The sequence below is a fragment of the Arachis ipaensis genome, chromosome B3 (genome assembly GCF_059453495.1).
Source record: "Arachis ipaensis isolate K30076 ecotype BB chromosome B3, ASM5945349v1, whole genome shotgun sequence".
Lineage (NCBI taxonomy): Eukaryota > Viridiplantae > Streptophyta > Magnoliopsida > Fabales > Fabaceae > Arachis > Arachis ipaensis.
In genome coordinates this window covers 3,723,784-3,739,170 of record NC_142438.1, presented here as the reverse complement: position 1 = coordinate 3,739,170, position 15,387 = coordinate 3,723,784, and the positions used below count along the sequence as shown (strand labels likewise).

General features: G+C 30.2%; 1 protein-coding gene across 1 annotated transcript; it reads right to left on the bottom strand.

The window, feature by feature from the left end:
• Positions 1-10,528: 10,528 nt before the first annotated feature.
• LOC148569667 (uncharacterized) lies at positions 10,529-11,431 on the bottom strand. Its single transcript, XM_088509889.1, has one exon. The coding sequence runs from the start codon at positions 11,429-11,431 to the stop codon at positions 10,529-10,531; it is 903 nt and encodes a 300-aa protein (XP_088366015.1).
• Positions 11,432-15,387: the final 3,956 nt, after the last annotated feature.

Here is a 15,387-nt window from a genome sequence, read left to right as displayed (position 1 = left end):
TTATGAATTCAGAAATTTTTGACACATAAATTATTACATAATTATAATCATATTTTTTTTAAAAGTCTAAAAAGAACTATCCTCAATTTCTGACAGGATCGGTGTCCCTCGTGAGATCTATGATGGGTCCTCTGCCGCATTTGGTGTCTAAGAGGACACCATGCACCGTCTCGACAATGCTCAGCACGAGGCTATCATATTGCCTTTCATGTGGGTTCCCACTGGGGTGACGAGGAGAAAGGCAAAGACGAGGAGAAAGGCAAAGAGCCAGGTGGCGGAGACAGGGAGGAGAATGAGAGAGAAAAAGAGGCACGTGGCGGAGGCAGGGAAGGAGAGAGAAGGATTTGGTTAAGAATTTAGTTATGGGTATCATGGTAAATTTTAGCCTGCACCTGTTCAAAAGAGGCGTCTGGAACGCCTCGTACTTTCTGACACAGGTTTGTCGGTCATTTGTAAATTTATATTCATTTTCAGTTTTGATCATTAGACATAGTACTTTTTGAATTTAGACCATTTTTGTTATTAATAGTTAGAAAATAGCCCCACAATTTCATGAAGCTCTTTTTGGACCGTGACTTGCTCTTTTAGTCTTCTATAATAACGGGCCAGCCCAATTTTTTCCAACATTAAATGATTATTAAAAGTCTAGTTTGTACTTATCATAAAAAAAATCTAATTTGTACTTAACCAAAAAAAAAGTCTAGTAGTAGTATGTGAAAAAATATACTTCACATTAGTTATATGAATTTTATATAACAATTTTTTTTTAAAAAATCATGAAATATATATTTTTTTATTTAAATTTTGCTATCATAGGTTCTAAAAACATTAGTTAAACATATAATAAAAGAAAATATTTTAATATTATTTATTATAATTTTTTTTTACATTTTTAATATATTAAATATATAAAAAATATTAAAATATTTTTTTTATGATATACTTAACTAATGTCCATAAGATATAGGATAGCAAACCCTTTTTAAAACATGGAAAATGAAAATTAAAATATTGACATGCATTAATAATTAATTGGATTTTATTAAGTAGACAATGACTTTTGTAAACAATGCAAATAATGGGCTCTAGCATTGACCCAATAAAGTAAAAAAATATTCCACCCCAAATTAGCTCTTAAATTTTAATATTAGGATAACCATCTGTACACCTAGTGAATTGAACATCCAACCATTGTTAATTGTACATGAGTAAATCGAATAAAAAAAATAACCATCTAATTAAAAATAATAAACATAATCATCTGCATACCTATTAAATTGAACATTCGACATACCCATTATTCACATTATTTAATATTTTCATTATCTACTAAACTTTTCCTAACTAAAGCTAACCATTATTTGAATGCTTTCATTACATCAAATTGTTTTCATTTGCTTCATTTCCTTTAAATTTGATGGCTATAAATCCGTAGTACAGGAGTTTACTTAGCATGTCTTATTAAGATTTTTATTAATAAAAAATTAATAGTCTTTATTAAATAAATATAAAAATTTTTCAATTAATAAGTTTAATATATGTGATAAACGTTCCCTAATATAATTTTGGAGAAAACTATTTAAGGAAGTGGATAATTACTAATTACATTTCCTGTAATAATTAATGTGTCGTGATTTTACTAATGCATTCACTAATGCATTTTGGACGATAAAATGTTCCGATAAATACCATGCTCAAATTAGTATTCACAAATTCACGAACAAAAAAGGAGTTGACAACTATATAATATTATTCTATAGAATTAGAATCAAATTTCATAATTGTTAAAATCATTTTTTTAAGTCAACTCCAAAAAATAACTTACTAAAATATTTAATTTTTTCGTACTGAATAAATTATTTAAATAATTCTACATTTTTTAATAAAACAACTCTGTTTTTGGTTAACACAAAACTAAATTTGTTTATGGCTATACACACAACAATCATTTAATTCTTAATATTTGCCTATGGTTCAGTTTGTTACAATTTTTCTTGTCCAGTGTGCAAAAATATTCTCACAAAAAAAGTATCACTTTTCTAATATATTCACTCATTTTTTTTTTGTCAAGAAACATTTAAAGGGCATACCTTACCAACCAAAAATGTATTCATACATTTAATCAGCCCAACTAAAAAGTCCACTGAACCACCAAAAACTGAAAAACATGTTTACACATTTAACATCTAATGTATGTATATTGCATTTTCACCACAAACACAAGAGGCCATAATGCAATTATAAAAATATAGGATGAAACTGGATGGAAGTCACATAAATACACGTCATTGTCACATAAAAAATGTGTCTGTTGCATAGAAAGCCACAGCAACAAAAAAGGACAGGCGTCCAAGCCTCTTTTGAACAGGCGCAAGCTAAAATTCACCGGGTATCATTGATCTTTGAGGTCTTTGCTTTTTGGACTTTATGTTTCAAACTTTCAATATTCTTCCATTGCTCCAAACAAAAAAGAAAAAAAAAATGCAGTCAATGTTGAACCTGCCTGCTATTCATGGTGTTCCTCTGTGCCTTTCTGGGGTCACAAACTCTCTTTCCCTCTCCAAAGAGTACATAGAACTATTACACTCTTTTATCTTTTATTTTCTTTTTTTTTTATTCAAGCAGAATTAATTTGTTGATTTTTTTGTAATTGATATAAATAATTTTGTAGGATGGCAGATCATGAACGGAGAAGGAAGGCCATGAAGAAACAAAGATCATCATCATCAATGGCCAGAGAAAGTGTTGTTGTGCATGCAAATCAAGAAAAAATGGTGGGTACCCTTTGGAATTTTGAGACGGATTCTTCTTCTTCGTCATCAACCAAAGGTGAGGGTGATAATCATAAGAACAATAATAGAGATCTGGATGATGACGTCATGCATAATCATGATGACGATGATGATCTTTCACATAGTACTAGTTGTTGTTACCTTGGTTCAGCAAAAGTTGCATAGCCTTGATTCATTTCTTAATTAGCTTAATTCACACCAGCTAGAATCTCTTTCATTTAGTTGTTTTTCTTACTCTCTATCTCTATTATATTATTGTTTTTTTTAATTTGTCATTTGTTTTTAATGATGTGGAATTGGAAGTTGTGTGTGGATAGCTTCTTATTTTATTTCACTCCTTTGAAGAATTTATTTTGTGTTATGGTAAGTAATTTAGTGAATTCCAACTGTTATCTTTACATGAACACATCTTTATCGTTTTAGCAGTCATTATATATATTTGAAATAAAAGATCTCAATAATTTAATTATTTATTTTATGAAGTCAAGTAATCTCTTAGCTTGTAAGTTTTTTGTATCACATATTTTCCTAGATTGATTCTAAAGTTTATTGTATGAGAATGATTTTACTTATTTATTGAAGTAGAAAGTTAAATCAAGAGGATTGATTCTCCCTACACATTATTATTCTATTGTTTGGTTAGGCCTAAAAAGAGAAAGAAGTAATAATCTTCAAATTTTTTTTTAGATTTTTTGAATGGTATTTTGGTTTTTTAATGAGAGATCTTGAATTTGAACTCTACAAATAATTATAAATAAAAGAATTTGTGAGTACACTTATGCTCCTTTAATAAGATTTCAATCAGATTATTGAATCGTATTAAAAAATAATATTTTGTATTGTGAAAGATTACAATTAACAGCAATAATAAAAAAGAAAAATCAAGAGGATGCATTCTCTTAAATTTCTTCAAATAAGATGAAACTTCCTTCAGGATTTGATCACCAGAGATTGAGTACTTTGGTGGTGTTGCATCCATTTGCACAAGATATTAACCAAAGATACTCTGTACATACATTTTGATCTTCCTATCCGATGTTTGAATAATGAAACTAAGTGGTATTTGATGATTAATAATTATAATACAATACAATAAATGTTATTAATCCCACTCATCTTATAACAAGGTATACCAATAGCTTAAACAAATTTTGAAGGCCAACCAATATCATTGGATAGGCACTAATATTATATTAAAATTAGATTGAATGGGTCTAACTAAACTCAAAAACTAATTCATAAAATAAAGAATTATCTCATATTTATAAATTATATCAATATTTTTTTTTACTAAGTAATTATATAAAGATTTTTATTTATGAGAAATGTAAGAATTATAATGGACTAATCACAACTATATTATGACCATGCTACACCAGAAACAGTACTAAAGAATCAAAAATTCTTTTATGCACTTCTGTCTAAAAGTTTATTTTTTTAGAATGATAGTTTTATGATACAATAAAATTGGGATTTATATGGCCAAAAATTTAAGATAAAAAGTATAAAACTAATAAAGAAATAAAGTGATTTAAACCAAATAATTTAGTCAAATATATTAAATTATTTAAAAAAAATTACTATATCACCTCTTATTTATGGTTACACCATAATCACTTTTTTCCGTGATAATCTATTTGTATTATTGGTAACTAATGGCACTAATACGTTTATTAATTTTTTTAAATAATAAAAATGTAAGCTTAATTATACATTTAAATTTTGGAAATAGGAAAAAAATATTTTTATTAAAATATATATGATAAAAAATATTTAAAAAAAGACGACATTTGTACGTTAATTTTTTTTCAATCACCAATAGATAGATAGATAGATAGATTGAAGAATATGTATAGTACGCAAAGTATACAAAAAAAAATAATGTTATATAGAACACTATTATAATAATATTTTATAAGAATGGTTACGTGATGTTTTATTAACTAGATTGTTTGCATCTCATTTCATTACAAGCTTTATTGTTAATTTGGCTTTTCAAATTTTTGTAACCTATATTTATTTAATTTTGAGCACAATTGATATATGAACTGTATTACTATAAAGAACACCTAATTTTTTATTCTAAACTTAACTAAAATTAAAAATTTCTACCTTTTGAGCGAGTCTAAATAATAGAAATCACACTAATTATAGATTATTACACTAAACATCCTTTGCTTACAATGAGAAAGCTTTTCGTTGTGTTGTTTATATGAAATTTATAACTTGAGGATAGGGAAGGAACACAAACCAAACAAATGAAAGAATCTCATAGTTCTATAATAACCATATTGCATGAAATAATATTGCTCAGGAAAAGTTTAAATTTGTATATAAACTTAGCATATGGTATATATCTTTTTTATAAGACGAAAAGAAGAAAGACAAATGACTATGAAGAGTGTAATAATAATGTTGCTTATTATTGGAGTAGTCATGTGTTTTGTTTTCGCTGAGTCTCGTGAAATAGAAGATGTATCATAGATGATTGCATAAAACGACCTTGGTCGCATTCAAAAAAGGCCAGAAAGTGCGCTGAAAAATGTTTGGACAATAAGTATTTAGGTTGTTAATAAGCAATCCTTTCTAAGTTTAGATTATGTATAAATATTTGGTGTTAATAAATTCTTTACCTATTTTTAGGTAAAAAAAATTAAAGTAGAGTATATTTTTTGTTTTTGAAGTTTGTCAAATTTTTTAAAAATATCTTTAAATTTTATTTTATTTTAATTTTGTCTCAAAAATTTTTAATTTGTATAAAAAATATCTTTGATAGCTAAATTTTTTAAAAAATTTAAGACTAATATAACAATAATGCATAAAAAATATGCTTAATTTGCTTATTTTAAAGGTTATTCTTATGAAATTGTTGTTGAATTGATCTTAATTTTTTTGAAAAATTATTCTCCAGGAATATATTTGATGCAAATCGAAAATTTTTAGGACAAAATTAAAACAAAATAAAATTTAAAGATATTTTTAAAATTTTTGTCAAATTTCAAAGACAAAAAATATAATTTACCCAAAAAATTATTAAATTTTCAGAAAAGTATATAAGGTATTCATGTATACGACAAACATAGCCATACAAAGAGAACTTTAAATAAATCATAAAACTAAAATAGCTCTAAATAACATGTGAAATAAAATGTGAAATTTAATTTTGATGTACTATAAATATAAAATATTTTTATAAATATATTTAATTACATCATGTTATATTAGTAGAATAACTATTTTTATATTGATAACGTAAATAATTATAAAAAAATTATATGATTGAATGGCTATATAAATTATTGCAGAGCATACAAATTAAATTTTTTATGTCTTATATTATAATTCAAATTTATAGAACTGTATTATTATTAAAAAAATGTATTGCACAATAATTATACTCTAAAGCCTCTTTTGAATTTTTTTTTATCATAAGGTTGCTAATAAAATAATTATTTTTATATTCATAACGTAAATAATTATCAAAAGAAGGTTATATGATTGGATAGCTATATAAATCATTGTAGAGCATAAAAATTAAATTTTTTATGTTTTATATTATAATTTAAATTTATAGAACTGTATTATTATTAAAAAGTTGTATTTCACAATAATTGTACTCTAAAGCCTCTTTTGAACCTTTTTTTTGTTACAGGTTGTTTTTTTTTTTTTCAAAGATAAATATTATTTTATTAATATAAAATAAAAGTGTTTCCATAAAGAAGTACAAAAGAATTGGGTATTCCCATTTATCATCAGCTGTGACTGAAAGACTAAGAGCTTAAAGAAGAGTAAAGTAAGAATAAAGAAAAAGTAGCATCTATCAGGTATGGTTCACGAGTTCACGCACTAAATTGCTAGCTTCTTTCACTATCTCTGGTGCTGGGCTTATTACCTTCTCAAAAACACACCGATTTCTCGCTTTCCAAGTGCTCCAACACAGCGCCGCTATGAGCAGGGTCTTTTGTCTACCGTCGAATTGAGCCGCTGCCCAGGATAAGACTCGTTGCCACCAATTGAAAAAAGTTTCTTCTTCTCTCATCCATAGGTCAGGGGTTATTAAGCTTAGGCTCCATATTATTGAAGATAGGGGGCATTGGAACAAAGCATGAGAAATTGATTCAGCCTTCAACATGCATCTTGGACAAGTGGCAGGAGTGGATGCGAACCGGCTGTGAATTTGTTGCAACACCGGAAGCTTTTCATGAAGACTTTTCCATAGAAAAATCTTAATTTTATGTGGTAATTTCAACTCCCAAATGCTATTCCAGACTCTGTTGTGTATGTTCTGGGACCTCAATGAAGTAGGAGAATGAAAGAATCCATAAGCAATTTTGTATCCTGACCCAACTTCATATATACCAGATTTTGTCCAGCACCAATTAACTTCATCCTCCTCCTCTGTTGGTTTGATTGAAAAAATTTTATTGCATATATCAACTGAAAAAATCGACTCAATCAGATTTTTATTCTAACTTCTATCAGGATTTAGTAATGCACTAACGTAATACACTTGCATATTTGGCAGGATTGTGAGTGCATTTTGAGGGACATTAAGGGGCACTGGTGGTGGGAGCCAGAGGTCATGGAAGATGCGAACATTAGTGCCAGAGCCTATTTTCCATAACAAGCCTTTCTCGATCACCTTGCGCCCTTCAAGAACACTTCTCCAACCCCACGACGGTACGCTTCCTATCTCTGCATGTAGGAAATCTGTATATCTGAAATATTTAGCTTTGAGCATTCTTGATATAGTAGAATTAGGGTATTTCATTAGACGCCAACATTGCTTGCCCAATAAAGCCAAATTTTGCGTCCTTAGATCCTTGATCCCCAGCCCTCCATCTTTCTTTGGTCTCGTCATTGTGTCCCATTTAATCCAAACCATTCTTCGTTCTGCGCCTTTTTGACCCCACCAAAATTGCGAGAGCATGCTATGAATCTCAGTCAATAGCGTGTCCGGGAGCTTGAAACAAGAGAGTGTATAAATAGGAATCGCCTCCCCCACCGCTCTCAATAGCGTGTGCCTGCCACCTGATGACAATATACTTCTTTTCCAACCCATAATCCTCTTCTGAACTTTATCCTTGATAGCTCCAAAGGTTGCTTTCTTTGATTTTTGAACTATAGAGGGCAGTCCCAGGTATTTGTCTTGTACTCCGATATGTTCAATATTTAGTGTCTGAGCAACTGCTAGTCTTGTGTTCTGAGGAGTGTTGTGACTGAAAAAGATAGCCGACTTATTCAAATTGACTTTTTGCCCACTAAAACCCTCATAGGTCTCTAGCAATTCTAGAATGCTTTGGCTTGTATTAGGTGCGCTCTTGCAAAAAAGGATTGAATCATCAGCAAACAAAAGGTGATTAATTGTTTGGCATCTCCGATTAACTTGAACTCCTTGAATTAATCTGTTTTGCTCTGCCTTGTGTAGCAAGAAGGAAAGTCCTTCTGCACAAAAAAGAAAGAGATATGGAGATAGGGGGTCACCCTGTCGGATGCCCCTATTTGGCCTAAAATAGCCAAATGGTTGACCTTCCACAACAACAGAGTAAGAAACAGTCGTTACCAATTCCTTAGTCCAGTTAATCCATTTAGCATCAAACCCCAGCTTATCCATAATATACTATAAAAAATTCCATTCAACCCTATCATAAGCCTTGCTCATGTCTAGTTTAATAGCCATCTCATGCTCTGCCCCACTTCTCTTATTTTTCAAATAGTGCATACATTCGTGGGCAATTAGAATATTATCTGAAATGAGTCTTCCTTTGAGAAACGCACTCTGATTTGGACTTATAATTTTATTCATAATACCTTGTAATCGGTGCACCATAACTTTAGAAATAATTTTATACATAACTGAAGACAAACTGATCGGTCGTACCTGAGTCATGTCACTGGCATCTGGCACCTTTGGAATCAAACAAATTTGAGTATGATTGAAGCTTTTTAAAATTCTGCCACTGTGAAAGAAACTTCTCACTGCCTTAAAAACGTCACCTCCAACTATATCCCAGAAAAAGTGAAAAAACTTAGCTGTAAACCCGTCATCACCAGGAGCACTCTGAGCATGAACACTAAATGTAGCTCTTTTGACCTCGTCCATAGTTACTGGCCTTTGGAGCCTACGGTTCATGGAAGCTGTAACCTTAGACTCCAAATCCTCTAAGTATGGATTCGGATCAGCCGAACAAGAAGAAGTAAAAATATCGCAAAAGTAGTCCTCAGCTACCTTTGCAATATCCTCCGGTTTCGATGCAATCTCATTGTCCCTCCCCACTAATCTCCAAATTCTGTTCCTTCGCATCCTTGATTGAAATTTCTGGTGAAAGAATCTAGTGTTATGATCTCCTTCTTTTAGCCACTTGATTCTAGATTTTTCTCGCCAATAGCTCTCTTCTTTCAAATATGCCAGCTCCTACTTCTCTTCCAAACTGGTAACCTCCTCTCCCCCATTGATTCCAGCCACCCGCAACTCCTCTAGTTTAGCTTGAAGATCCTCAATTTCTTTCCGGGAGTTTGCTTTGTGAGTTTTCTGCCATTGAACTAGTCTATGTCTACAAACTTTCAACTTTTGGGCCAAGGAGAACATAGCCGAGCCTACAACTTCCATTCTCCACACTTCACTGACAATTCTCTTGACATCCTCTTCTCCACACCAACGTTCCTGGTATTTAAACCGCCTTTTACTATGCCAGGATTGAGGTTCGGTTTCCATCAAAATTGGAGCATGATCCGAGCCTGACTCTGTGAGCCTGTGCACCACTGCATTCGAAAACTTCATCTTCCATTCCATCCCAACTAAATAGCGGTCAAGCCTCTCCTTCACCAAATCCTCTCCTTGTCTTCGATTTGTCCACGTGAAAGGGTGCCCCACCATTCCAATATTCACCAATTCGTTACTATCAATAAAATTAGTGAATGTTGCAATGGTGGTTGCTGATTTTTGGCCTCCACCCTCCTTTTCCGCTTGGCTTGTTATAGCATTAAAATCGCCTGCTATTACCACTTTTCCTTCCATGTGTTGGCTCATTGTTATAAGCTTCTCAAACTGTAAGGATCGAATTTGTTCTGAACAACTCAAATGGACACCAATGAACGCCCATACCTCACTGCTTCTGACTTCCTTAATTTTGGCTGCCACAAAGAATTCTCCACTGCTAATAATTTGAACACTGATGCTGTCCTTCCAAGCTAGCACAAGTCCTCCTGCCACTCCTGCCGGGTTAACAATATGCCAGTTTTCGTAGCTGCATACCCGAAGTTTTGCTTCCACCTGTCGAGATTGGTTCTTTGTTTCACTTATAACACAATCTCGGGGGAGTGAGATTTACAGATCCCTTTTAAGGTGTGAATTGTCAGGGGTCTCCCCAAACTCCGACAATTCCAAACTATAGTTCTCATGGCGCCTTGGGTGCCATTTGTAGGCTGGCACCCTCCACCATCTGTTCAACTGCATTTTCATCCTCTGTTCTTGCTTTCTTTGTAGTTACTTCAGCTATACCACTTATCAACCTTTTTTTGGGTTCACTTTTAGTATCTGACTCTGCAGCACCTTGTCTTGCTAACCTTTTCCACTTCTTACCTTTTTCTGTGGTGAGACACTCCCCAATAGCGAATTGCATAAGCTGCCCTTCATCCTCCTTGTTATTGGACTGACCAGCTATGATAACATCCATGCATTCTGTTCTAGAATTGGCTGATTGAGGTGACTCAGGTGCTGCCATGTTACCAGTGTCTTATGGTTTCAAACTTTGTTTCCCTTCTTGCATTGACATCTCTGCAAATTCTTCCAATAAGCAGTTTAAGACCGGTTTTTTCTTACGTTGAGTGGCCTTATTCTGGTTTTGGGTTGAGTTGTTGAATGTTCTTTCTCCTTCAGAGTAGATTCGCGTTCCCACTTGGCTAGCTTTAACCCATTCGCCAATGTCATCCTCTTTTACCATCTCACTCTCTGTGTCCTTTAGCAGATCATGGCAGTTTTTCACCTCGTGCCCCAATTTTGCGCAATAGGTACAGAACTTTCCAAGTCTCTCATAGCGCAGTGCCACTTCTACCTCCTTTTTATTAGGTCCTGCCACTATTAACTGATCTCTCACTTGCCTGGTAGCATCGATATTGATTTTGGCTTTCACAATCCTAGTTTCTCTGCCTCGCATCTGAAATTTACCTACCTCCAACACTGTGTCCAGATTCTCTCCCAATTTACGTCCAACTTCGAGGGTTTTAAACGATTCTGGCAAATCCCAAAATTGAACCCAAACTGGAAAATTGGAAATAATCTCTTCATCACAGTTCTGATCTTCCTTCCATCTCTTGACATGGAGCACATAATCTTTGAATAGCCATGGAGAACCACGTTCAACACGCAAGACATCCACTTCTTTATTAAAAAAGAATTGGAAGGAATTATCCCCTTTGTCACTCACGCTAAATCCTTCCGGGTTTCCCCATATAGCCTTTAAAGCATTCCCCATGGTTCCAATTGAGAAGGTTTTGGAAGCAAAGAGTCTGCCATAGAGACTATTGGAGCAAGCGTTAATACCTTTTGATATGTCTGCCTCTTCCAGTAGAATCACATTCCTACCTCCTTTCAGGTTGTCTTCCTCGATCCGATCTTCATCCCTCGTTGTCTCAGCCATGCAGATTACGTAGACTTGTATTGAGATTTAATTGATCTTGACAATGTAGCCTTGACGGCACTAGGAACTCCGTTAAGAAACCCTAACAGAGCACTAAAAAACCCTAACAGAGCACTTTGTTACAGGTTGTTATACTCTAAGAAAATGAGTATAATATAATTAAAAAATAATTTAAGATTTTAACAGTAATAATAATAGCAATTAAAAATAATTAACATTATAATCTTAGAATTATTTTTAGTCAAAAAATAAATTATTGAAAAAATAGCCACAAAAAATTATAATTTTTAGTGACTATCAAAAAGTCTTTATCAGCAATTGTATAGTTGTTGCAAAAGATTATAACTTTTAACGGCCATTAAAAAGGTCTTTACCAGCAATTGTGTAATTGCCGCTAAAATTTTTTAGCGACGAATCATAAAACGGCTAATGTCTAATTGCAGTAAATGTATTAATTGTTATTTTTATTGCCACTGAAAGTAAAATAAATTGTTTCTAAAAATATTTTTTGTAGTAGTGATAAATGGTAGATATAGAGATATGACCATTGAATTGACCCACTCTTAACATTCCTAATGATTATAATTACCACATATTTGTCAATAAGATATTCTTAAGATAAATACGGTAACATACCGAATCTCTTTTGACTTGCGACTATCATAGTAATTAATAATGTATTTATGAGAAAGTTTAGGGGCCAGCAGTTTTATTAAAATCTGGCCAGCAAAAGAAAAATGAGTAATCTTACACCATTATATGTAATCACACACCATTAAAAATACTAATGATGGCTAATTGATGGCTATAAATTACAAAATTTGCTGGCCCATAACACTCCTCCTATATTATACTTTGATTACAGATACCTAATGATTTAGAGTGCTAGTTGAAGGATATTGGATATGATTTAAATACTTGTAGAATTAATGATTAGTTAATAAGGAATCTATCAACTCTCGATAAAGAGTTTGAGCTCTATGATTATAATGACTGAGATAAATAAAATCTTGGCAAAGGAGATTGAATGAATGAAGAAATGAGTTTCTTATGTTATTCACAGGTTATTATAATGATGGTAACAACTTAGAGTTTGACAATTAAATCATAATCTAAGAGTTAACCAAGAGCTAACAAGATAGAAGGAATTATACTTTGTTATTCTCGGGTTCTTAGTAAAACATATTACTTCATACTATCAAGTCGTTGAGGAGTATTGTTAGATGCCAACATTGATTCATAAATTTAATAGGACTAATTTACTACCCGCTTAGAATTAAACCTATGAAGTCATACACTAACGAGTGTTCTAATCTTTGCTAAGGAATTATTTAATTATTATTTTAATTTAATCAAATAAATAATTATATTAATTCAAATAAAAAATTATTATATTCTTTACTAGCACTAAAAATATAATAATAATATGATAATTGAGAATATTAACTGAGATTTAAAAATAATTAATTATTCTATTTCTAAATTTGAATTTTAAGTTTGAATGAGATCCTAAATGATTCTGTTTTAAATTGAATCGAGATATGATATGATTCACAAGATTTTAATTTGAGATAAGATACGATTTTAAATTTGAAATGAGATTCAAATTTAAATCAATAACAAATATTATATATATATATATGTCAAGAGTACAGAAAAAATATGAGTTTTATTCCTTTACTTCTACATACATAATTATATGTAAGTCTAATTTTTGGAAAAGAATTTAACGGTATGCAAAGAGTTGTAAGATTTGTGCAAAAAATTATAAGAAGTTTCTCAATTTAGATCAGATATCCGTTAATTTAAAAATTGATATCAATGATCAGTTTCAGTGTGGATACACATATCGTTTTTGTACTTTTGAAGAAGAAAATTATTTTTACTAGCATACTCAAGTATTTAAATTTGATTTATGTTACTATAATAAAATTTAAATATAAAATAAAATTTTAAAATTATTCTTTTCTTTTGCTATATGTTATGAATACTCTATAATATTTCACATGGCACATCTTATTAGAAAAAAATTTTAAGTGCACTGTATATCAATGTTTCAATGATTTTCAATCATAAATCTTAATTATAAAAAATATATAATATATAATTAAAATTAACTGTTAAAATTTACTGAGTTTACCAGTATATTTGAAAACTTTTCCTTATTAGGGCTTTTGAAAACATATACCACACCTATATATGTTTGAAGTTGGCTAATAAATTCGGTTGAATGGATCATTTCTAGTGTTGTGTGTCAGTGTCTGTGTGTGTCGTACCATAAGTGAATTGTGGTAATATGAAAAAGAGTAATAAAATGTTGTAAAATACTAGAATCAAATTGCTGTTTCTGTTTGTTATATAGTCTCAACCTAGTTAAGAGATATATATATGTATTGATGGAGAAATAATTGACCGTTATTTGTAATTAATAATGGTATTGTTTATTATATATATTTAGTTATTCCATATAATCATTATTTACACTAATAGCTATGTTATATAAATAACTAATTTCAACTATTCGTATAGAAATATAACTATACTTATATTTATAGGGAAATTTATAAAAATTTTATAGTGTAATTAAATCAGGCTAACATTTATAATAAAATTTTATAAATAATAATATAATCAAAATAGATTTATATTTATAATTAAAACACGAATAGAAATATAAAATATAGTGCACTATGATATAAGAAAATTTATTATCGGCCTGTTGAGACCGGTGAATTAGCGATAGCCAAGCCATTATTAAATATGGTGACCGTGGTAATCTGAGTTTAATTTTTTTTTCTTTCTCAATTAGGTTGTTTGTAAAGTTTGTGCCTATTAATTGGTATTTGGTGCCAATGCTATTCTGGACAAATAAATGATGTCTTGGTCTTCTCTGAATTTAAAAACGACTAAGCCTGATTAATGATAAATAATTTAAATTTTATTTTTAATTTTATAAATAAGTTACTCATCACACCTTAGCCATATTTAATTAAATTAATTTTTTTTTCTTACATCATAAGTAAAAGTTGTTGAATTTTACTAATGGATTTATTGCGATCTGACTGTCTATAAAATTTGATTATTAATGTCATTAAAGCCTTTAGTAACATTGAACATTCTTATAGTGACAATGAGTTGGTATTTATGAAATGTTTAATTAAAGTACAACAAAAAATTTAATTATTTAGATGATTAATTTTTAAAACAAATATATAAAAATGTATAAATAATATGTGGTGATTAATTTAATAAATGATTTTTAGTAATCATAGAGTATCTTTATTGCAACAATTACTCTAAAATTTCAAAACAATTTAATTTTAATTTCTATGAAACAATAATAACTAGTCACTAACAAATGAAATAATAATATATATTATTTCAAAAAATAATTCTCAAGTGATTTTTTTCCGGAATACACACGTCAACAAATTCGTTAAGTGTTAGTGATGGATTTTACTGTGAGAATAATATTGATATTATTTTAAATGTTTTAAGATAAAAATAGGACAATTAAAACGTTAGAAATCAAAATAGAATTTATCACAAATATTAAAGATCAAAACAGTAATTTATTATATAATACAAAAAATAATATTATATAGAACACTTTTATTGTATATATTTTTTTAATGCCAAAATTAAAACTAAAAATCGTGTTATTTTAAAAACGGTCAGGTGATGTTTTATTGACCTTTAAATCATTAGAAATTGTTTGCATACAATTTCGTTACAAGCTTTGTTGTTACTTTGGCCTTTCAAATTTTTGTAACCTATATTTATTTATTTATTTTTTAGCACATAAATTGATACATGAACTTTATTACTATAAAGATCACCTAATTTTTTATTCTAAACTTAATTAAAAGTAAAACTTTCTACCTTTTAAGCGAGTCTAAATAATAGAAATCACACTATTTCATATATAATATATATTATACATATTTTTACGAAAC